Source organism: Dermacentor silvarum, chromosome 1, assembly GCF_013339745.2.
Source record: "Dermacentor silvarum isolate Dsil-2018 chromosome 1, BIME_Dsil_1.4, whole genome shotgun sequence".
In the NCBI taxonomy this organism is placed as follows: Eukaryota; Metazoa; Arthropoda; class Arachnida; order Ixodida; family Ixodidae; genus Dermacentor; species Dermacentor silvarum.
Window position 1 is genome coordinate 111,503,278 of NC_051154.1, and position 25,073 is coordinate 111,528,350.

Here is a 25,073-nt window from a genome sequence, read left to right on the forward strand (position 1 = left end):
TCAATGCCACTGTTCCGAAGCTGCGCCTCAACTTCGGAGCAACTTATTTACGCCAATTTAATGTTACATCACGTGGCAGCATTGCCACAGTGGTGTGTTTCATGAGTCGGGTCTCCTCTTTTCTCTGCATTAAAACATACTCCTCCATCATGAGCGGTATGTTTCATTCGCGATTTTTTTTTCGTGGTGACCAATGTGCTATGTCGCGGCACTTTGTGTTTTTATTAGCATGTGCCTCTGCAAAAGGTACTAGTATAGTCAATTTCAACCTGCAGCGCATTCCGTTTGTTTTTAGGTGTATGACGGGACCTTCTTTTGAGTCGCTTTTTGGGGCTTTTATCTTCTTCTTCTTCTTGTGTCTTCTCTGCACTCACACACACGCACACACACTGCATTATCACTCATGAAAGCATTTCTGCCTCTTAAATATTAAGGAAAAAGGTGGGAAGCAGGCAAGTCGCCAACAATGATTTCATTTGAAGTCAACGTGTCTTTTGCCGATGCAACAAGAACTGATGAGCCGAGCCACGAAAGAAGGTTGCAGGATATAGATAACATCTCTTACAAATCGTGAATAGTCCGGATAATACGAAGACTTCTGCACATATCGCATTGAGGAGGTCGAACCATTAAGTGGTGCGCAGGAAATACAAGGCGCACATGGACAACAGGAAGCGAGAAGGCATAAAAGTTTCTTCAACGATGCAATTAACACTTGGATTACTGCGCTCCTGAAATAAGCTTTAGCACCTTGCACACACGCTGATAAGTACATTTGTGTGCAATGATGTGGAAGGAAGCCCCAAAAGGAGGACGTTTTGGTTGTGCAAGTCGGCGTGCAGAGTTCGTATTAGGAAGGTCTGTTGTAGCCCGAAGTTGTGTCACAAGATACGCAAAATACGTACCATATGACAGACAACCCGCAGCTTTGGCTGCACGGCGACGTATACGGTACTTGCGCCGCCAAAAAAAGAAGGTAATTTCTAAGGTATTTGCGGCTGTTGGCGGTCATTTATGGTTCCTAAGCAAGGGCTTGCGTGGGCGGTGTTCTTGCTGAGCCAGCAAATGACAGCCTGACTTCAACACTAGCCTCTCCAGCTACGGCCTTGGGATTAGCGGGCGTAGAAGGTAGGGGCCTTCACGGGCCGAAACGCGGCTTGGCTGGAGCAGCGCGGCGACCACGATCTCGGCAAGCTGTTGAAGTTCTGGAACTGGGACAGATTGATGCTGCTCGCAGCCGGCAACCCGAATGCGGGAAGCGGGCTCAAGGCGCTGGGCTGGACGGCTCCACCAGTCTGCAACGGCGGGCACGGACTCACGCTCGAGGACGGGGCAGCGCTGCCGCCGGCGCTGGGCCAGGAGCCGCCGCTGGGCTCGGGAGCGGGCTCTGCACATGAAACACGGCACTTCAGCCACATGCGAGGAGATTTGCAGTGCATGCCCAGTACGGTTCTCTACTGCGGCGTCCTGCGACAGCTGGCGAGCTGTGCACCGTAGCAGTGACAATGTAATAACCTACCGAGGCTTACAACCAAGATCGCGAACATTCGAGGAATAAGGTGCGTGCGTGCAGACAGAACATTAACTTGACTTCTATCTTGCAGCTTAGTGACAAAAGCAAAGAGGGAAACAACGCAGTAACGGCTCAGAGGAAACGTGTTTAAGGTGAACACGGGCGCTGTTTACGTTTCGTGTTCTGAGTCTATAGGAGTAACATAAAACGTCCGATTTCATCATTGGAAAATCTAGCGAATCCCCTCTGGAGCACTTGCTGTTATTGCAGTTGGGAAAAGAACATTGACCAAGTGCGTGAAATACCCAGGGCATAGAGAGAGAGAAGTTCTTTATTGGAAGACAGCTTTTTCTTGCCGGCGTGCGTACGACCGCTGACATGCTACTCTGCATAGGGAGGGGGAAGGGGATTAGATCGAATTAAAGTGGGAAAAATAAAAATAGAAATAAAATGAGTGCTTAAACCCGATAATGACATTTACAGGTCTTTCTATGTCATGAAGCGAACCTTTCCGAGAAGGCAAACTTCTGGAAGATATCGGAACAATAAATGCAAAGCCCGCCGCTCTTTTGAAGTGCAGGGCATAGGATAGCATGCCACGTAATGTGAGCGGAGCGTGTCAAATCATGTCTATTTGGCGTTCAAGGCAAAATCTCTTCGCGGTACGCTGGGCATTCAAGTAATGACCCGCCGTGATTGCTTAGTGGTTGTGGTGTTGGGCTGCTAAGCACAAGGTCGCGGGATCGAATCCCGGCCACAGCGGCCGCAATTCAGTGGGGGCGAAATGCAGAAAACACCCATGTATACTTAGATTTAGGTGCACGTTAAAGATCCCTAGGTGGTCCAAATTAATCCGGAATCCTCCACTACGGCGTACTTCATATTCAGATGGTGGTTTTGACCCATAAAGCCCCATAATTTTTTTTTAAATTCAAGTAGTATGCGTTTAGAAACCTAGAACACTTTCCAATCAATCCAATGCACTCGGTCGCTACCCCTGTACTTTCACTCATATGAAGTGCACTGCCATCGATCCATCTAATTGCGTGTTGCTGGAGACATGGGCCCTCACATCGGTTTTCTTATGACCAAACCAGGGGCCCTATAATGTAAAACTATTCCTGTCTATTTTTATTCGTCTCTCGACGTCAAATTTACGCAACCGCTGACGCAAGCATCGGGCGCTGACACGTACGCAGCGTTGTTTGTACCGACCAGTGAAACTCTATCCTCATTTATAGGAGGTCACTTTTGTTTGCTTTCAAAGCGAATAGCATTGCCTATGTTGACAGGTTTTTCTTATCTAGCTGAAAAGAGGTGAGGAGCACGCAGCAGTGGCGAGGGTTTCGGGGGGCCGTGCTAGCGTAGTGAAAGTAGGAAGGAAGGAAGAAGGAACAGACGGAAAGACAGGGAGGTTAGCCAGTTCTCCGACCGGCCGGCTACCCGCAGTGAAAGTAGATAACCGAATGAGGAGGGTGGTGCCGGCGTCTGCGATTGGCCCGCTTCCCCTTGCTTAGCTTGCGGTGGCTGGTCGAAATTCGCGGCGGCGTGCAACGGGAGGTTAAAAATGCCGCTAAAACTGGTCCTTAGCGAAGAAGAGTTGGCAGAGCGATGTCGTAAACGTGCCGAAAGGGTTTGACAACATTATACTGCCACGCAAAAATGTTTAATATAGGCAAATAGATTCATGGTACATGACTGCTCCGAGTAGTCAGTGTCCGAATGATCGGTAGACAGACATCTATTCCTTTGGGACCGGGATAGTCTCTGGCTATTCCGAAAAAAAAAAAATCAGGGGCCAGATTCACAAAGCTTTTCTTTCGTAAGTTCGCTTTGCCATTGGCTGGCCGCCTTCACTAATAATATGTCTGGCATCCGGATTGGCTAAAATCATTTCTTACGGAAAATTCTAGCGTAAGAAGTTTGTGTGAATTCGGGCCCAGTTTTGTTCGGCATATTAATGCATCTTTAGTGCGTACATGCCACTTTGACGGGGTGAGTTCTCGCGGTTTTGTGACGTCGCGTGACGTCAGGCGAAGTGGGCGCAGCCCGAAAACATTTTGACCAATCATAGAAGGCTAATGGTGAGAAAGGCGTAGAATCGGAAGGAAATGTTTTTCTTGTGTTCGTTCTAATTATCCATAATCAGTGGGTACATGTCATGTCAGGTGGGGAGTTTTCGCGGTTTTCGTAACATTGCGTGAAGTTGCGTGACAGACAGGCGAAGTGGAGGTTGCCCAAAAGTTTGCTGGGGAATCGTGGATGGCTCATTGCGGAAATGGAATAGAAATAGCTTGGAATAGTTTTACTTTATAACGCACCAGGGGCCGTATTCTCGGTTGATCACTTTTCGGGGATACTGTTATATTCGAGATACCTCGCACGACAGCACCGGATGCATGAGCGTCTAAGAGCGACCGCATTCTTGGCACTGTGCCAAGCGCGCTGTCTTAGCACAATGCCATAGAACACTGACGCCCGTGGACGCCAACATGTCCTGTGCTATGCACGTGAAGTCTTGCGAAAGTGGAAATATCCCCTAAAGGGTGTTTGGCCGAGAATATGGCCCCAGGTTTGGGCATAAGAAAACCGATGCAACGGCCCTTGTATCCAGCAACACACAATTACGAGGAGGTACCAGTCTGAAAGAATAATCAACAAAAATGACTTCCTACGGAGCGATCTTGGTAGGCGTCAGTGACAGGATAGCGTGTAAAAATCCGCACAACTGTCAGCATTCTGCGAAGTTGAACGTCAGTGGCTAATGCATCGCACTTACGCGTGGCGGTGCCCCGCCAGCCCCGAGGAGCCCTGGCCAAGCACGGGTCCTTGGGATTGTAAAGGGCGGCGGACGGCCGCGGCTCGTAGGCGGCTGGCTCATAGGCGCCAGCCAGCCCGTTCTGGTACGCAGCCGGTTCGGGGACCCCCTTGGCTTCAGCGGCACGGATCACGCTTTCAACGACCTCCTCGGGACGCACCATGGCGAAAGCTTTCTCGCAGCTGCCAATGGGAGACTCCAGCGCCGCCTCCCAGGGACTCTTCACCAGCTGCAGAGAAGCGCGAAACACAAATTCGTGGCACTTATGTTTCTTGTGACTGCTTTTTCCTACCTCATTTTGTGTAATAGGTGATGGTAGCTCCTTCCGAGCTGTTGCCATTGTTTAGCGGCAGAACGTTTCCATAACTAATGCGCTGTCCTAATCGAAAGCCCTGATAGTTCAGAACGTGTATTCGCCATGTTAGTCGAATAAAAGCTTCGTCAGGTATTCTCTTACGGACATATCGCAGCTGACCAATGGAAGAATGTACAGTATTTGTCAAATGTTTTGGAGCCACCCACTGAATGACTAGGTCTCCTTATTATTGTTATTATTATTATTATTATTATTATTATTATTATTATTATTATTATTATTATTATTATGCGAACACGAGTATCCATCACTATTATAGGATGACTACATTTATTTCGTTTATTTTCATAAAATAAATAAAAAAGAAAAGGTGTGCCTGGCACTTTGAAGATACGAAGAGGGACGAACATTGCCTATCCTGGTCTTAATCTCTGGGGACTTGGAAGGGCAAATGTTCAATATGTGCCCCAGTACGCAGTCCGATGACAGGCCCGCTTGAGCGTGCAGTGGCTTAGAAAGTTTGGCAATGCTATAATTCAAGCAAAATTGAGTAAGCGACGTCGCAAATGATGCAAAGCTAACAATATAGAGCACATTAAAGTTCGGAGGCATAGAGCGCTTCGAACAGATGCATCACCGAGATCATCACAAAAGAGGATCTGAAATTACTCATGGGAAAACAACAAATCAAAATGAACTCAAATGCAGGGTATGTATAGCTTAAATACTCGCACATTTATTATTGCGATAGCAATTATATGGACACCCTAAGAGGATTTCTGCTGTCGTCGTCGTCGTCGCCGTCGCCATCGCCGTCGCGGTCGCCGTGAGGTTCCGTATGACGTCAACGGCGAGGAAATCGTCACCGCGCGCCGGACGCTGTATGTGCGAGTGAAAGGGCGCGAGGGACGCGCGCTTTCACGGGGAGCGAACACACCGCGGAGAGCAAACACGCGTTCTGGAGGGAGGGAGGAGAGGCGACGTTTAGCTGCGGCACCAAATGCGTATTTATATAAAAACGTTGCGAGGCGAGAAGGTGGTAAAGATTTCCGACGCTGCTCGACGAGTTTCCCGTTCTGATCTCGTCGAAAACCTCCGAGCCGCCCCCAGAGGCCCTGGCAATAGTCACCAACGCCGCGCGCGTTCGGTGCGAACGCGGGCAAAACGGCGACGGCGTCGACAACAGTTTTGCGCGTTGCTGGTGCTGCTGCATGTCCAAGTTATACAGCTGATAAAACTACTATCCTTACTCCGTATAGCTCTCGGCTAAGTTGCTATCGCAATTGATGCTTCGCCTTTCGGGTGAAACTGCTCCCCGAGTTGCGTGCAGTAACTCAGCGGCTCTCGGACGCACCAATCAGTTAGCCACCGTTTGCCTAAGGGCCTATCATTTTATATATCGCATTATCTATATATCGAATTTTTACATACGAAGTATACAGAACGTTTAATTAAAAAAAAAAGGCAGGTGCACAGCAGGTGAATGCACCAACTCTAGAGGCAGCAACAACAAACAACTCAATATATTGTTGACCAGCTTCGTGAGGCACTGAGAGTATTTTTTTGCGATGAGAATTTAAAGATAGTGAACTATGCATCAAAAGACTGATTTCAACGCAAGAATATCAGTGGAGAAGTTGTAGAACATATTTAGAAACACCCGATCTATATGTTTCCATTGAGACAGCTGCTGTGGTTTAGATGTTTCCGGGCCCCAAAGAAAGCGCACGATAACTAAATGAAGCCCTGGAAGCACCAAGTAACGATGCGCTTTTGCGCAGCCACATTGTGTCATCTAACTTGTTTAAGTGAATACTGTGTTACACGTAGACTGAATGCATGAAAACGATGATTTCGAGGCAACGACCCAAAACCTTCGTCTCGGATGCATCGCTATTCGCTGGCACAGCCCTTTCACCCTTTCCATAGCCTGTCTAAAGCGAAAACGATAACGCAGCATCATGAGCTATCGCTATATCATGTGGTCACATCACTTCAGCAGGCAAGTTATTGTGACAAACGTGAAGGCGAGGGCCGTGGTCTCGAATCCATCACCTTCGATTAAGAGTAGGCGTATACCCTGTCTACGCGCAGCAGCAGTCATGGTTGGATCATTCGATAAAAGTAAAGCCCCTCTACATAAAAAGTAGCGCCATTCTTAGATCTTGCCGCCACCGCGCTCACCCCGGCGTTTCCTCCTTGCCGCCTCCTATCGCCCCAGCCTCCTCCGCTCTGCAGCACACCAAGGCCTTCCATCTCGGCCTGATACGTGCCGCCTATGCCTGCCGGTTTTGCTTCGCCCAGCCATGGCGACTCCACTCTATCCCTTCTTTCGCTCCCACTTACCCCTCCCCGTTGGCGCTGAGCCGTGCTCCCTCAAGGGCTGCAGAAGATAGCGCCAACCTTTCCCTTTCCCTCAAGAACCACTTATCGGCTCTCCCATTGGCCAATCCGTGTCATGCGGAAGCACGCGTTGCGCTTTTGTATATATTTTTTTCTTTCCAGCTCGCTCCGACCGCCATTCTCGGACCTGTGCGACGAAAGTGCTGTACGCACAAACGGATCAAACGTGTTAGGGACAAGAACTTCGTTGTGATGGCATGCTGCTGTGCCTTCAGTTGCCGCAAACGACAAGACGAGGGCAAAATGCTTTTTTTTTTTTTTTTTTTTTTTTTTTTTACCATCCGGCGAGCGCAAACGCTTGCTGCACACTTGGCATTTGCGCCGTCTCGCATCGTTGCGTTGCTACTTCCAAAAAGGCATTATTAAGGCCAGTTACTGACTGACGAAGCAAAATCGCGCCTCAAAAACTGCCCCGCAGGGCGCGATCGAAGTTTTCCGCGAATTTCCTCTAGTAGCGCGTTAGCCATCGTCTGCTACGGCAGGGTCGACATGAGCGGCGCCACTGTCGAGATCGCGCCTAGATCGCGCTGGCCGCGCCGAGCGCGACAGTGGAACTACAGTGTACTAGAATATTGGGTAGTGTGCTCTCTGCCCTATGCGGCGCACGCTTCCAGCTGAAGCCGCGTATGTCGCCGGAGCCGGAGGCCGCTAGGGGCGCTGAAGCTAGTTCCACCTGAAGACCCGTGCCAGCGCGTGCGCTCCTGTCACTGCCATTTGCTTGCTGCAGTCTGCACACGAGTACGCGAATCGACTTGATTTTGATTGTTTTTGTAAAGTGCAACGTTCGTCGACTTGTCTCTGCAACGTCCTCGGACATCCTTTGTGCTCGTTCTACGGTGCGCTAAGAAACTATGCCTAGTCGCCGGCGCAATTATTGTTTTGCACCAGGGTGCCGGACAGGCTCGCCGAAGGCGTCTCTATTCAGCGTCCCACAAGGAGACAACAGTGGGAAAGGAACTTACACTGTGAAGAAAAGAAGCTTGACCAAACATGTGCCGTGTGCGAATTGCACTTTGAACCGCGTTACATAATCAGGGGCTTCGTTCATGTCGTTCACGGCAAAGAGCTTTTTTTTTTTTTTTTCATTTCGCCGTACTGCATATTCTTAAGCTTGCTCTTAAAGTGATCTAGTGTGTGCTCTGTGAGAAAAAAAAAATGTTTTTTTTGTAAACATTGTTATTGTTGTAAACAGAAATATTTCCTGCATGCACTAACAGGGAGCTTGTAATATTGTTGGAATCTGTGCAGTTCTTCGAGTATTCTTCGGTTGGGCTCCTTTTTGCCTATTTTTCACTGCTGCAACAATATTTTACATCGTTTTTGTTTCGATGCTGTTCCTAATAAAATGTATGAACTTGAAAGTGCATTCGAAAATAAAAGCAATTTTATGCGCTCAATGATACTGCCGCCTGCTCGCTGAAATCATTGCTCGAATTATTGTATACAATGAGAAATAAGCTTGTTTGATAGTTTAGGGAAAACAATTTTTCATAAATAGATGCGCCGTGTTTTTCTTTCCGGCGATGTGTACCCACACGTCGTGTATATGCATTTATGATGCAATAAAACTGTCCGCAACTTGACCAAGTGCGGTCAGCTTGGGCAACGGTCCACTGCTAATGAGAGCGGCGCTAGCTCGACGCTGGCCTTACTGGACCGCAGTGGACGATTACACGGTGATAACTAGTACTGTAAACGAATCATCGTTAAAGGAATCATCGCGCTCACATTATCATCACAGTAACTGGCAACTGCTACAAACTACCGCAAGCTGCCCATTTTAGTGGTGAACCAGCGCCCAAATTCATGCACTCGCGAGGTCATCGATAACACCTCCCGAGCCGTCGCAGTCACAATGGCAAAGTTATATATATAGCACAAAATGCGAATTGACGCCTTTCCGGTAATACAGATAGCAAGAACTTATTTAGATTTACGCTATGCAGTGAAATAACCCGCATAGCGTACGCGCCAGACTGCAAAACGTTTCAGGTGAGAATGTTTGTAGCGCCACCTCTCGGAGGCGACATCAAGGGCCTCAAGCGGAGCCGTCATCTGAGCCCACTACCCCTATTCTAGAACACTATAGTGGAACGGAGGAGGAGGGAAGTGGTTGGCGCTACTTTTTAAAAAGAGGGGTTTTAGATAGAAGCATGTTCGAGCGCTATAACGCGGCAGCGCACCAGCGTCTCTAGACACGTGGTACTTTTTTAGATCCTGCGCGATTTCTTCGGAACTCGACAAGAAAAAAAAAAAAAAAAGAGCTATTTTCGTTGAAATAAATCGTTAGCGTGTTTCTGAACTCACTCTTGAAGATCTTATACATCGAATGTTATATTTAGGGTCGACAGTTAAACAGTCAGCTTCATAATCTTCATTAAGTAGTCAATTATCGCTCAATGCAAAAAAAAAAAAAAAAAAAAGGAAATGCGTGTTGCTCAAGAGGACTGTGAACAATGTGCCGGCTATGCTCATGTAGCGCGTGCCTACTTTTTTCGAGGTTTGGCGCAAGTTATTCAAAACACCCTTTATACTGAATTCGGTGAGGCGTAAAGTGCACGTTTTTAGACTAATCTTGTTGGCCACGGTGCTAATACTTCGTCTAACTATATAGTGCCATTGCACCAGCTGGTGCCTTGGTTCGTCGTGGTGACGTCAAGGAGGTGACGGCTGCCTTCGCACTCACCCTGAGCCTGGGGTTCACCAGCGACTCCTTGAAGCGATCTACGGGTGTCTTGATGGGCGTGCGAATGGGAGCTACCGGCTGGTGCGGCTCCGGCCAGCGGTCTCCCAGCTGGGCCTTGATGCGCTCCACGTCTACCACCCAGTCTTCGGACTTCTTCTTGCGCTTGGCGAACATGGCCGCTCCTTTGCCGCACGGCGAGTTCAGGTCTTTCACCAGATCGAGGCACACCTCCGGACTGATGGCGTTGTGCTCGACGATGCTGATACCCGTCGAGCGCAGCGTGTTGGCGTCTTGTAGGTGCCTTGGGTCTAGGATAAGTTTCAGTTTCGGGGGACCCTGCGTGTAGGAAGTTTAGCAAAAGTTGTACTGCAAGACCACATAGGCCTATCATGGGGATGCGATTGAAAGCCGTCACTCTAGCATAGTTGAAAAACCGGCACGTCGACAATCCAGTCAGACGAAACAAGGGGGTGTAGTTGCCCTACGTAGCGAATCGGCTTCAACACGAACCTCTTTAAAGGATGTATTTGTTTTATTTGGACGACTGCTCATCCTTTCTTCCTCACGAAGGAGTAAGCTGAGATTAATAGTCCTGCCCAGTTTTCCCCTGAGCCCCCCGCGACATCGGTATCGTCGGTTTACGACCCCAGAATGCCGCCGTAAAAAGTGCGAGCACAGAGTATGGCGAGAAAGCTGAATATAGATAGTAGGCTTCCCGTGCACGTTCATGATAGCGCTGCTCTCATTGGTAGCAGTTTATGGAGTCACTGGGCGAGTGGAATTTGAAAGAGGACGGGTTTACTTTCATCTGCTTCTCGTTTAAACGGTTAGGTTGAATTACTTTCCCTTTGCACGTGCACTCGGGGCCGTACAATGGATAATTTCAAACAAAATGATTTACATTTGAAATAACGTCGCAGGGCCCATCTACGCAGCATTGCAAGGCCTTTACTCGAACGTAACTTAGGTGCGTGACGCGACATTAACACTTGTGCAATTTTGTATGAAGACGAGGCTCGGTGCTAACTACAACTGTGTTTTTAATACTGGCCAGCTAAAGCGAAGCGGGGTGTAAAGCCGCACAAGGAAAGCAGCTTTTGTCTTAAGGGCATCAGATTCGCGAATCGTATCGGCACAGACATGACAACGTAACTATGTTTTCGTATTGAACTGAAATGAAAGGAAACCATGAAAAAGTCGACAAATTAAACGGGCCTCATTAGCATGTCGCCCATCTACACAACATGCTGTGTGAACCTTCTTTCTTTTTAATAATTCGCAGGGTTCCTCGACCTGAATACCTACAGCAGGAGTCATAGACGAGAAAGGAACGGCAAGAATGGCACCGAAACAAAATGCTGACGCCAGACAAAGTGTTCTCCTTTCCTTAGTCGTCTTTCGCCATGCTGAGGGCCGCGTCGCATTCTTTGAACCAACCTTGCTTATCTTGTACGGCACAGTCGCTGGATCTGGTGTTGCAAGTTCCTCCCTGGACGTTTCTGTGCCAGACAGAGTCGCCTCAGAGTCTGAGTAGTCGGGAGCTGGAGGAAAGAGGCAGCAAGGACAAATACAGTCACACACTTGCTCAGCCATGGACATTATATATCTGAAGTATAGGTCACTTATTCTTCGCCATTTACTAGAAGGTTGCAAGGTAACAAAGGTATCTCCCCCCAAACAAAAACAACAACAAAAAAAAGATAACCGCCTCGTTTACACAACAAATGCGAGGTTAACGTGATAGCGAAACGCAGGTTATATCAACATCCACGTTGTAGAATCTATAAGAATCCAAATGATAAAAACGTCTTCCGGTGTCACGTCCACCGTTCGCCATGTCCAATGCGCCGTCTGCATATGGTCTCTCAAATCTAGTAATGTTCGTGTTATTTATGCTGTTTTTTCTTATTACGGCAGTACGCACATGGATGCAAACTTACTAAAGACAGTTCTAAAACAATAGGCACCATTCATACCGAAAATATGATTTCATTTTAAGCACTTAACTAACGCAGTGAGTTTGATGAGTAGCATCAACGTGTGGTTTCTGCCAGGTACTCATCGACAGAACGTATACTTACGAGAGAGAGAGGCTATTCAATGCAAACTGGATGCTTACATCGTGGAACGCTTAGCGTGTTGCTATAGACGCAAACGATGACAAGGGAAATGATACACGCAGGGACACCCCACAGAAACACAACTTACACAAAACCCACCACAACAAACAAAAAAGAGTAGCAAAAATGCATGAACATGAGTGTTACTGACTGTCAGTTACTGGCAAAGCCTTTGGTAATATCGTTAACCTACAAACGCAAAGCTATCGATAACACTATTAATACCAAACGGTAGTAAACTATCGCACTACTATCGATAGCTTCTTTTGTGAACTACAGCAAAGCTATCTATAGTATCATCGATACTAAAAATTCTACCGGTACTGTCGATAGTCAATTTGCCTAAAGTTTACTATAGGGTTTCGGAACAAACCCCGCGTGAACGTCGAGTAGGTCGACGGCGGCGTTGTACCCGAGACGCACGCACGCACGCACGCACGCACGCACGCACGCACGCACGCACGCACGCACGCACGCACGCACGCACGCACGCACGCACGCACGCACGCACGCATGCACGCCTGCAAGTATTTGTGGGGCTCATGTTATATAAGCGGTGTTGGCAGGGGCGGTCGTGCAAAGGACGTGATGAAATAAGCCAGCTAAACGACTGAGATCAGGTTTTTCGCGTAACAAAATCTCGGGCAGTGGCGAAGCCATTTCTCTCTCCCACATTCCATAAGAGTGTACATTACGCATTGGCCAACTTTTTCTTTGCATGTCCTGTCGCCATCAATCGAGGCCTGGTAACCTAATCTAATATGCCGACTTGAACAGCCAGGTGTTAATCTCCCAAATCAAGGACGCTAAACGCTATGTGGTTTATTTCACCCAACAATTTCTCTCTACTGTTAACAACAACGACAACAATAACAACAACAACAAAAGCGAGTTGGGTTGATTGAACATCTCCCTAGGCTCACGAGAGGCCCATCCTCCATTTTTTTACATTTAAAAAAGGAGAAAAAAAATCTATTTCCAAGCAATAACGACAATAAGAACTGCGACAAAAAAAAAAAAAATGTTGAGGACGTTTTAAAAACGCACAAGCCCTCGTTATGATTTCTGGAAGCGGCAGATAATGATGTGTCAGGATAATGAAGAACAGCTCGCCTTTACCAAGCACGAAGTGAAGACTTTGCAGCACGTGAGTACCGCTGGACCTTCCTTTTTTCATTTCCTCACCGCGGTCATACCTATAATAGCTCGTTTTCTACATATCGCGCAGTTCGCTGAGCGGAAGCTGTGTCTGATCACTGAAAAGGAACAGTCGCCGAGCATACAGCGCGATAACACCAGTGGCGTACCTCCTCGACGTGGGGGGGGGGGGGGGGGGGGGGGGACCGCAAACGATGTGACCATCTCTCTCTCTCTCTCTCTCTCTCTATATATATATATATATATATATATATATATATATATATATATATATATACCAGGCAAATACCTGTATATCAATCACACATCGTGAACCATGGGGGCCGCAAAAATTATTTGTATTGACAATTACTTCTCGCAACTACATAAACTCTCAAGATGATACAGGGACAAGAAGCAATGAGTACGTTACAAAGGTCCCTGATCCCGCCCAGTATAGGAGCAGTACAGCGCACATGAAAAAATTCACATTTGCTACAAACAATTTTAACCAAGAATTGTACTTGGTGTTTGTCTACAGCATAAAGGTAATAGTATTGTCGAGGTTATACGGAACGATGTAAAATCACATAAATTACTTGCAATATTCACAAGAAAAAAAGACAGCAGATGTGTGCGACCTTAGAGAATTGCTACCCGATTTCCTGCGAAGCTGTATCTTTCGAACGGTTGCTATAAATTCTGCAGTTTCTTGTAATATATCGCATACTTTAAAAAGTTGTCCATATTTATATATATATGGCTGTTCCGTTTGAAAACTTTCCCGCATATAATGCGTTGGAACACTTCTAGTTGGAAATTTTTAAAAAAGGCAGTAATTAATCAACACACATGTTACTTCGCCATAACATTTACCATTTACCCTCCCTCCCTTGCTCTCCCGAGGCCTCTGTTTGCCGGTATTATTGTTTTAGTTTCGCACGCTAAATTATCTGATAGGACTAAATCACATAGTAAACATAAATTCCTTCCAGCAGAATGAAACTAGAAAGAAGGAATAGGCGCGTGCAGAGAGAAGGAGCATACGAAAAGACTGGCACGAGCGAAGTTACTGCTCCAGGAGAGCCGGCCTGGTCTCCACTACGGGCCCTACTGCTCCCCCGGAAAACGAGAGGGATGAGTCATTGCATTTTTTGCTTGCTTAGGGAAGTATGAGCGATTGCTGATGATGGTAGATTTTGCTCGCACACATGAAAATTTCACGGAACCCTAACCGTAAAGAGGTTCGCTGTAAAAAACGACGGCTCAGCAATTATTTGCAACGCTTCTACTGGACCAGGAACGTAAAGATTTTGCCGCACATTGCAGATACCATGCCCCTCCCTCCCCTTTCACCAAAATATAAACCTGTCGTAACCTACAGCTATGTCTGAACACTGGGAAATATAGCTGATAGCTGCCATATCACACACTCTAACACTTGAATAAGACTTTTTTTTTTTTTTTTTTTTTTTTTTTTTTTACAAAGGCTGTGTTTGATCCAACCGCATTTAATTTCGCACAGAGTTTCCATAGTGTAGCCCCAATTTTCGCTACGTTTAGCCTTGGTGGCTTTTATAGTTCTGCCAGGGCAGCGGGCTCAATTCTTCCCCGCTCATTAGACACGCTCATCACACTCTAGAGTGATTGCATGCGTAATTTATTTTGAAAGCCCCAATTATCTAATATTTTGAACTTCACGTGCACATCACTCTTAAAGTTGTCGTTGCAGTCACCAAAAATAATAAAGCTGCATCCTTTAGTTCAGCGAGGTCGACACCAGGTGAAACTGGTGTCGACCACGATCTCGGCAAGCTGTTCAATTTCTGGAACTGGGACAGATTGATGCTGTTCGCAGCCTCAATTGAGTGCGAAGCCTCAATCATGCATGAAAAAGTAAAAAGAAAGAAAATATGAGGGGTAAATAATTATTCGTAACGTTTCTAAATAAGCTAGAAAAGTGAAAACTACGCTACACATTGCCCTTAAATGCTGCCAATTCCTTAAAAGTATAAAATAACTGAATCGCAGTTGGGATATTGGGAAACCTAGCTGAGAGCAGCAGCGTGATACTTTCGAACACTTGCTTACAATTTTTTAACGCTGTTGACGCAGCTCGCCAGTACGTTTGTCGATTCGAGCGGCGGTAGTCGCGTTTGAGGGAGTTCACGGCACAATTTGATGGTTGCTCGGCTACGCCGTCCCCCGCATTCGACACGTATAGGTCCAGAAATGGCGGAGAGAATCGGTCAGCGAGACAGAGGGATTCCACTGCGCGCCCACCACCTTTCACCCCGGCGGGCCCACTGCGGATAGGGAGCGAGTGTGGCAGCGTCTCCAGGCAGTGTCTCCAGCCGTCGTTCGCATTTGCGTCTCTTCTGGCTTGCCAAGCCTCTCCTCGTAGTAAAAGTGGCTGTTTTAGTATTCAAGAAGGATAATCTACTAATACAGCTGAAATGAATCTTCTCTTCGATGCCCCTTTAAGCGAAGAAAAATGGGGATAGGACTCTTTAGAGCGGCTTTTCCAAAATGTCAAGTACGCTGCTCATCAAAGAAGTAAAATAGAAAAAAAGAATAAGAAAAGAAGGAGAAAACAAGAACAAAAATAACAATACTGTGCACATTAACACTGGTGACTAGCACGTTGTGATCAGGAAACAAACCTTCATGGACCCACTTGTGGGAGCGTTTGACCCTCTTGAAGAACATGTTGGCGCCCCGAGATTTCCGGTTGGTGTCCGCCGAGAGAGAGTCGGCGATTTTGCGAGCTAGCTCTACTTGTTCTTCTACGGTGGGGTAAATGCAGTTAGGCTCCTCGTAGAAGCTCGATGAAGAGAAAGTTTTTTCTGCAGGGAGAAAGAAGAGAAAAAGGGCTTTGTGACATCTAATACAGCAGTGAGTAAAACAAGTCTTGCAGCAACGTGATGTCTTGCGCAACGTCTTTATGTCACATTCGGAACAAACTTCTCGCCCTTGACCTCTCACACTCCCCCTCACCCACAAGCGAAAAACAAAAACAAAAAAAAAAAAACAAGAGTGCTTTAGGTTGGGGAAGTTATGTTTCTGGAAATGGCGCACGTTTATTACAGAGTGCTCCCCTTAACGCAATTTTACCTTTAGCCGCTGAGCGAGGGCTGCGACTGCAATACAAAGATAAGTGGTGCAGAACCAACAGAAATACCCTGTTTTTGTTTACAACTTGAACTTCTACAAGTTTTGTTGATTTACTAAACTAAAATAATCAGTTTTGCTGCGAATGAATACAACAATGCTAGTACATTATATGTCCGTCGGCGGACGTTTCTGACTGGAGTTGAAGCTTTTGATGCTCTCGCATTGTAGAACGCTTGCCTTTTAAAAAAAATGTTTTGTGCAGTAGCGTCACCTTATGTAGTTGTGCAAAATTTTTACGTGCCTATAACAGATGTGATAGAGGCCCAGAAGGCGCGTTTCTTTCACAAATTGCGCGTGTATGCCACGATAAAAACGTTTAGAGAGGGCTCTATAAAAGAGGCCGAAGTGCTTCTTCCACCAGCGACCTTTAATCATGAAGCTTATTCAGTAATTAGGCAGAACACCTTGCACCAGATTAGATCGGGCTGGCTGCGTTAAGCAGTCACAGCAGTACCCTTTACTAATGTGTTTTCCCTCGTGAAATGATAGTGTGTTATGTTACACATTATGTACGTTGCTGCATTTAGCTTTATTATTTCACAAATATGTGCAGTAAAAACGTTCTGCGTCGCTCTGTGATCATACTCGACCTTTTCCCCGTTAAAGCGGGGGCAGCATGACTGTCACTTTCGGTTATATAACCTTGTCTGACGTTTTGCAGCAACAAGAAAAAAAGAAAAATATTTAAAAGACGCGGTGCGTATATACTACTTATATTCTTTCAAGTCTTGGCACCCTGATTTAGAGTACGGTGGTTTGTCATCAGCACTGTCATAGGTACCGTTCTCGCCGTACCACACAAAAGTATTAAAAATAAAGAAGAAAAAAAGAATTATAGGTTACTGAGGGGTGACCGGCCTTACTCCTGTGGAGGCTGAGCGGGTGCACGTCCATCGCGGAGTTCTGCGTAGGCGGCTCGTAGAACTTAGGCAGCAGCAGGAGCCCCGTGGGGCTCAGCAGCGGACTGTCCTGCGAACCTCCGGCGTGCTGCGCCGGCTGCCCACTGGCTTCCTGCACATGCGCGGGGAAAGGAGAAATCGTGCGTCGGGCGAACTCGTGTGGAGAAGGAACGCTGGCGCCAGCGCTGCCTACAGGCACGAGCAGAGACTTTCGGGGAAGCGACGCGAGGTATTGCTTGCGACTGAAAATGTGTGCCCCTCTAAACGCTCGACAATGATCAAGCAGCGCAGAATGCAAGCCGCAAACGACGCGATCAGAGTGTCTCTCGGCGACGTGAGGAACACAGCTCGCGAATGCTAGGAGTTCCCTGGGCTGTTGCATGCCAAAAAAAAAAAAAGGAAAAAAAAAAGCACAATAGTTGCCATCACAGTTGAGGTGGCTGAGTAAGCGCGACGACGCCACAATGAATTTAATGCCTTATTGCACCTAACAAGTTCTATACTTTGGAAAACTGCATGGGCCTCATTTCATTCGTTTCACGGTTTTCATACTTATTTGTGCTGCGAAACTCGACTCAACACTATGATTGAGAAATGGCGCGTGGAGTTCACATTAATAAATACATGCATTTGGGGCCGCATTCCTTAAAGACTCTCTTCATTTGTCGTTCTTTTCGCCTTCGCATGAAGCTACGCCTGCGTCAGTGGCATCACGGGCCACTCGGCGTGACGGGTGAAAAGAAATGAATTAATCGGATAAATAAATACAAAATATGCCTCCTAAAGTGCGTGGAACCACACTGAGCATAGAAAATATTTGATGAAAGTTTCTAAAAGTTGGTTGAGAAAATTAGGAGAGCACATCATTAAACGGATGGTTCATAACATTCATTTTTATTTCGTGTTTGTGTCATCCGACAGAATTAACGTGTTTTATGTGGCCTTTGTTCATGATTTCATTTGCGTGGCGTTTTTAATTATATTCGATCGTTACGAACTCATCCTATTTTGCTCTTCTAATCCTCATAACTATTTTTCTTTATTTTTCTTTAGATTTTTTGGGGGGGAGGGGGGGGGCATTTCAACTACAGACATGGAACAAACAAGACTGTTGGTATAGTTCTGTCACCGCATGTGACAGGATAAGTACGCGCGACATTGCTCCTGTATCAACACAAGTGACTAAAAACATGCTGCAAATGAAATGGATGCAAACAATTTGTTGAACAAAAACTGTGGTTCATGTGCAGGATAACACGTTTAAAGAATATTTAAACAAAAGACGAGCACGTTAAATGCAATGCGAATAACTAGATAAAAGACGAGTCAGAGCAGTGCTAATATTGAACAAGATTGGCATGACCACGAACCATACATTCGTTATTTATGGTGGTTGCATGTTGTAAGGGCAAAGGAAAAAATGCGGAAATGAGGCAGGCACCAACAGCCACCAGGGTTAAGGTCGCGGAAGCGAAAGGACGAAAAAAAAAAAAAAAGCACGGTAACCTTCCGCAAGCTAGGCTAAGCGCAAACGAAGTTCCTCTCAAATAGTCCGCTTCCGTTTTGCGCAGCCAGGGAAAGTCAAGCGCTTTGAAAATAGAGCCCAGAGGCTTGCGGTGACGCTAGAGGACTGCACACGTGAAGCCAGGTTGCAATGCCGAAGCCGCTCCAAGCCGTCGACGACTTGTTTTGATAACAACACATTTTGTCAACTTCCGGAGAAGAGCCAAGCAAGAGCACGGAGTGGGTGCGTGCTCAAGGGTGCATGCGCCGGAATAAAGTGTGGGAGAGAGAGAAAAAGAAATGTCGTAACGCAGAAATCTAAGCAGTGGTGTTGGATGGGCGGTCCGGGAGGGAGTCGCAGGCGTCTCACCTTCTCACTTGTACGGGCGGGTTCGCCTGCGCGGGTGGCCGGCCTCTTTCGCCTCCACTTCCTTCGCGTCGCGTATCGCTGTTCCCGGTCACTCTACAGATCACCTTCGCTTTCATCACGATTCATCGAGGTTCGCGCGGCGCACCGCCGAGAGTAAAACTTTAGCGGCCGGGCCGTGCGCGCGGTCGTCCTGCGTGTTTCTTGCTTGCGTTATTGGAGGCTTCCAAGGGCTCAAGGTGGACTCAAGGAAAGCGCAAAAGAGGGGGGGAGGCAGACGACTGCGCTGGCTCCCCCCGAAACGAAGCACGCTGCAAGCGGTACACGAAGAGGAAGGGTAAGCTGTGGCTACGGTCCAGAAGTTGTTCGAGAGTAGTCAGCAGTGTAGCGGGCCTCTCGGAGGGCGGCGCTGCGAGCGCTCGACCCACGCCGCGCTCCGGAAAAAGGAGCTCGGAAGGAGGGGAACGACAAAGGGTAAATTCGGCCCGAAATAAACGGGCCGCCTCTGCGACTGGAGTGCGGGCCCATCGCGACTGTGCCATCGAGTCGCTGACAGGAAGCTTGGAGGCGCCTCTCGGTGTTTAATGGACGCGCCCGGTGTTGAATCTCAAGACATACCGCGAATTCTTCTGCGTCTATTTACTTTCTTTTCTAAAAAAAGAAAAAAAAGAAAGAACAAACAAACAAACAAACAAACAAACAAACAAAGAAAAATAAATAAAAAAAGAAAGAAAAAAAGAAAAGAAATAGCCTCGGCTATTTTCTGCGCTGCGCTTATTCCTTTTATTATTTAGGGGCTTATTTGGATATTTGAGGTCACCTTTGTGCTTTTAATCTGATTTTCTCAAATGTTGTTGTATTCTGGATAGGCACACTTATATAAACTTAATGTTGCCTTGCAGGTGGAACTGTGTTATGTATTATCACTCAGTTGACGTAATTTCGAACCTAGTGTTCACCGACAGCACGGACAGAGGATTTTTCAAGTTCCACAATTTCGAACTTTTCAAAATGACATGTATAAAAAACCGGGGTATTATGATATTGTGCTCAGAACTGTCTGTTCTTGAATTGTACTGAGTAAAAAAGTAGCAATGCAATGAGCAGCCTCTGCTTTGTTGTCCGAAAATATGCACCCGCAGGTATTATATGAAAGCGGTATGTGAAACAAATAATCGGGATGTTGAATTAAAGAGAGAGAGAGAGAGAGAGAAAAGAAAGTAGAAAGACAGGAATGTTAACTAGAACAGAAGATCCGGTTTTGCTGCCCAACACTGGGGGACTGAACAGGTATAAAGATAAGAACAGATACAGACACACGATCACAGCCGCTCGCGAGCGCAGCACACGGTAACTGTTAAGTAACTAGCGCCGTTGCCAGAACAAATAATTTTAGAATGCCGACTTCATAAGCACTTCATAAACACGAGGTCAAAATTAGCTTGCTCGCTTTGATGACCAGACCATTTCCAGAATAAACCGTTCCGGAATGCCAACCTCATAAACTGTCGCAGCATAGGGCGACGAAGGCACTGTTAATTCTTAAGGACAACACACCTGCTCGATCGGCTTCAGCATCAATTCATTAACATTAGCAGTTTGCATATGAAGATAGCGCCCCAAAGCAGCAGGCATGGACACTACCACAATCAGTCAAGCAAATTGCCGTGATGTGCTCGTAATATCGGACAAGGAAGGGCAAGTATTAGCAATAATAAAAGAACCTAGCAACATGAGTTTTGCAGCATCGCGTTTCGTGAAGGTGCAGTTGCAGACTGCGCCGCAATTGCGTCCCTTTCCGAGCACATCCGTTGAATAAGCAGTTGTCAACGCAGTACAAGAAAGTCACGTTCTCGTGGTTCTTTCAGAGAAGAATATAAGAGCACACAAGCTTTGCCAGACAAGTTCGGCACACGACAAAAAGAAAAAAAAAATCTCTTTTGTATAGAAGCTTTCGCAAAAGTTTTGCGGTGGAGATCATTTTCATGTCTTCGCCCTCTGACGCCGAACATAGGTGGATAACCGGGTGCTATTCTGGTTAACTCCACCCTTCGTTTGTCTCATTCTGTCTGCACTGAGCAGCAATTTTACGGGTCAAAAGGGAGAGCGTGCTTCGACAGGCCTGTGCGTGCCACGGCAATAAAGCCCGGTTATTTTAGCCCGCCAATAGGCTAGTTTAGTCTGCTGCTTTTCATTCTAATTTATTTACTCATGCTCAGTTTACTCTTCCTTTTCTGTTGAAGAATGACTTTAGTTTTTTAGGGTGTTCGTAGAAAGTGGCACAGGTTTCCCTCGAAAGAAGCTCGCATGGTCTACTTGAGCAAAATTATTTTTAGAGCATGCAGGGTTGCACGCTGTGTGTTGCTAACTGGCCAACTCACAATATTAGTGTTATTGCTAGCAGTTTGTAATATTGAAAAGGTCTTGTGCAGCTTACCGAAAAAACAGAAGCTTAGTAACAAGTAGATGGCAGGAGCTTGGCAGTATTATATCTATTGCGGGAATCTCGTGCTTAAAGCAAAATTTAAGAGATAGAGAGGCGGTAAGGAGAGGAAAGTTAGGGAGGTCAGGTAGAGCGTCTGATTTGCTACCCTACGCTGGGTGTAAGGGAAAGAGGGAGTAGAAAGAGGCAAGAGGAACAGAATGAATAGTGCGTGCTCGCAGCAGGATGCACAGGAGGACTTTACACGGTCACTGAGAGGCTTCAGTAACTGCGGTAGCGCAAGAGCAGCTTCCTGGTCCCCGTTCAAGAATTTCCGTCACAGTAAATGTTCTCGAATTAAGCCGGTCTAGTGCGTCTTCTAGAGCGATGCGCCTGCCGTCGTATTGAGGACTGGTGCAGAACAGATGTTCAATGTTTTTTTTTTCAGGTCTACAGGAATCGCACGTTAGAGCCAGGTGTGTGGTAAAAGACAGTGAGATAGGCAAACCCGTGCAATCGTCTATCACTGCTTGAACGATGACATATTTCATTTGTCCATATAAAGATCGCGCTTTGCAGGCTCTTAAACTTTCCTAATTAGGGATGATGGTAAAGCACGTGAAAGTGCATTAACACTTATGATAAGGCAGTAGATCTTGCTGCAAGTAGTGGGAGCCAGATGGCTCCGTGTACCACCTATATAGTAAGCGTATTTCTCAGTCAACTTCCTTAATGGCTCCAACATCCACCTACCAGCGCCATGAAATGGCACTGGTAGCTGAATGTAATCATGGCTGTAGTAAATTGTAATCATGGGTTTCTGAGCTCATGTTTTCGAAAGCCTGGGTCATTACCGCAGCCACTTCTCGAACTTAAAAATTATTCCTTTAGGAGTAGAAGCCATGCACTGGTGAGCGACACCTGTGCGGATGGAGCGTTATGGGGCGTGATGAGATCGTGGTACAGTTAGATTCCAGAGCGCGTCGGCGAAGCAGACAATTGGGGCTTGGTGCCACGCACCGCCCGTCGTCATCATACCCACTACCATAGTCGACCACCGATTCCAGAACTGCGCATTCATTTATCGTCTGTATTTGTGAATACAAACACCAAAAATTCAGTTACAGACTTTATTTGTTGAGAGACTAAAAGTCGGTGATACTTTATGTAAAACTTAGCCTGATATTTCAGCGACCTTGTATTATACTACTGACGGCTGTCCTAGATATTTTATCAATGAATGTGTTTAGCATAGCCCTCATCCATAAAGACCATTTCTCCGCGTTCACTGACCTATCTCTTATGCTTTCAGAAACCTGCGTATTTCCCAATGTAGGGATAATTGCACCACGAAGAGACACTATTGTAGCAAGCTGTCAAAGAAAGTATAAAACAGCATCAATCCTTCGAAATGTTATATCCTGAAAACAACAAAAACAAGAAAACAGAGCGCTATTCTTTTAATAATGAAAAGCCAAGTGAAGCACAGAAGGTGGTCATTCTTCGATGCTTCGCACAGCTTGTAATTGTAGTTCTTGCTTCTAGGAAATATTTATACCATTTTACGTACGCCTAAACACGAATGTCACTCATGCCAACACTTCTCTGGAAACAAGGAATTGCTGGAAACAAGGAAAGAGAAAGAGCAGACATAAGCTCACCTGTTTCAACAAACGCATACAGCAGCTGCTCTTGCCTAGTTCAATGGGTCTACGGGCTCAATGACATTCTTGAACAGACCTCAATCGCACTAGAGTATATTGTTGGTTCGAAGGCAATCCAACTTCCGCACAGTTTTGACAAAAAAGAACAAGTGTGCAGTAATCAGTACTGGAGGAGAAACACACAATCTCTACTTGTTACAGTTCTAGTGAGCTTCAAACTCTTACATGCATGGTGATCGCGAAGAAATGATGATGTATAAACTTACAGATGCCTGAACGCGGAGGAACCGGATTATTTCGAAGAATGCGCACTTTAAAGGAGGAGGAGGCGGAGGAGGAGGGGGGCTTATGTTAAATTTGTTTTTGTTTTTCTGAGAAACTTTTGCACTGAAGCTGTTGTTGCGGCTAGATTAGTGGCGATGGCTCCAAATGTCGACAATAATTTACTTAATTAATGGAACCATTGGAATTCCCAGTGAAATCTGTAAGAAATGTTGGCCATGTTAAGCTCGAAGTGTGGGCAAAGTTACAAGAATATGGAATAATCAGGTGCGTAGTGAAATATTTTTTGAAATTGTCTATATTTCCTGCATATAACAAAGGAGGAAGGGATCGGTGTCTAAAAACTACAAAACTACAGCTTGAGTGTGCCCGAGGCCGAACAAAATTATCTTTATTGCGCTTCGGAGCTTTATAGGTTGGGAATAAATTGTGTTTTAGAAGGAACTCGCTGGGAAAATATTCAAAGTTGTTGGTATATTGGAGGGACCATAGTGAGTTATAAATCATAATAGGGATTTTTCTAGGTGCTTGCCAGGGACTATAACGTTTGCAGTTTGCGAACTGCTGGATGTATCAAGATGACTCTTCGTAGTAATGAAATGTTCGTTGCCAGGAAAGTGCTGATGAAAGTCAAAGTGGTAGCTACGTTGCAGGTGCCGTAGAAAATTTTGCGAGTGCAGTCGGTGCCTTTGAAACGCTCCTTCGGGCAGTTAGTTAAAGCTTGAAATTGTTTCTGCAACTAAACGATTAATAATTTATGCTTGAAACGTTGTGCGTACCTTCTACAGGTGGAAACAAACATTAAATGTATCGTTATTACCTTAGAAGGTTTAATTTCAGAGTGTTAATTGTAAACCGTCGCACGTTAAACGCTGCCGTCACTGGCGCAGCAACCTTGGCCCAGCCCGACAGGATGGAAGTGGTGAGGAGGGTGCATTCGTGTACGGAAAAGTGTCACAGGAACTGGAAACGCCATTTTGCCAAAAAAAAAAGCAGTCGTGGTAGCCGGAAACTGCGTCCTCTTTGTCTCAAATGCTGCTTTATTCTGCAAGGTTTCACAATTCTTCCGGATTTTTTTGTTAATCAATTGCGGAGAGAAGCTTGAATAAAGTTGAGCTATCTGACCGACCAAGAAACTTTTCCCTGGCACGTCGTTTAAATTGTTGCCAAACGTTCTGTGGTTCCTGTAACAAGTAAAATAATATTTCCGTGCTGTTTATCGGAACTTTCGTTCATTATATGGAATGTGGAGCTCTTGTTGCTTATGAGCAAAAGGGCGGGAAACTTATGCTTGGATCGATACTAATGTCTAAGTTGACCACAGTTGATCTAGCATTTCAGTGGTCGGCGAGCACGTTCCAGTCTTCATCCACTGTGGGAGGAGGGACGAATGCATACACACTGCGAGACACAGCTGCTCAAAATAACTACAAAATCCTTACAAGGCTAAATGACCTTACGGCGTGGACTGCTGCATACTCGGACAACGCATCGTGTCACAAGTTCGTCTTATCGTGATCGCATAGCTGTCAGACTTCAAAGCGTTCGAGCTGACTTGATGGACTCGCTAAAATATGTACCCTGTATCTCGAATCGCCGTTGCAGCACCTTCGTAGAGGACGCCATGCAAAATACGTGGAAAGTGTTCTTTAAAACTGTTCAGAGTGGCAGAAGATGAACTATGAAACATCGCGACATTATGTTACGAGACAACGACCTTTTGCATTTAGAGTAGAAATCACAAAACACCTTTTCCTATTTTCCTGGAA

At 46.2% G+C, this 25,073-nt stretch overlaps 1 protein-coding gene across 1 annotated transcript in view; it reads right to left on the minus strand.

The window, feature by feature from the left end:
* Positions 1-208: 208 nt before the first annotated feature.
* LOC119435085 (synaptopodin-2-like) overlaps positions 209-25,073 on the minus strand; it is a 116,641-nt gene continuing 91,776 nt past the window's right edge. Inside the window, exons 6-11 of the mRNA XM_037702043.2 lie at positions 17,031-17,178; positions 15,657-15,839; positions 11,174-11,277; positions 9,737-10,072; positions 4,293-4,560; positions 209-1,387 (exon numbers count right to left, since the gene is read on the minus strand). Coding sequence (XP_037557971.1) covers positions 1,113-1,387; positions 4,293-4,560; positions 9,737-10,072; positions 11,174-11,277; positions 15,657-15,839; positions 17,031-17,178 — 1,314 coding nt within the window. The 3' untranslated portion in view covers positions 209-1,112. The remainder of the gene's footprint in view (positions 1,388-4,292; positions 4,561-9,736; positions 10,073-11,173; positions 11,278-15,656; positions 15,840-17,030; positions 17,179-25,073) is intronic.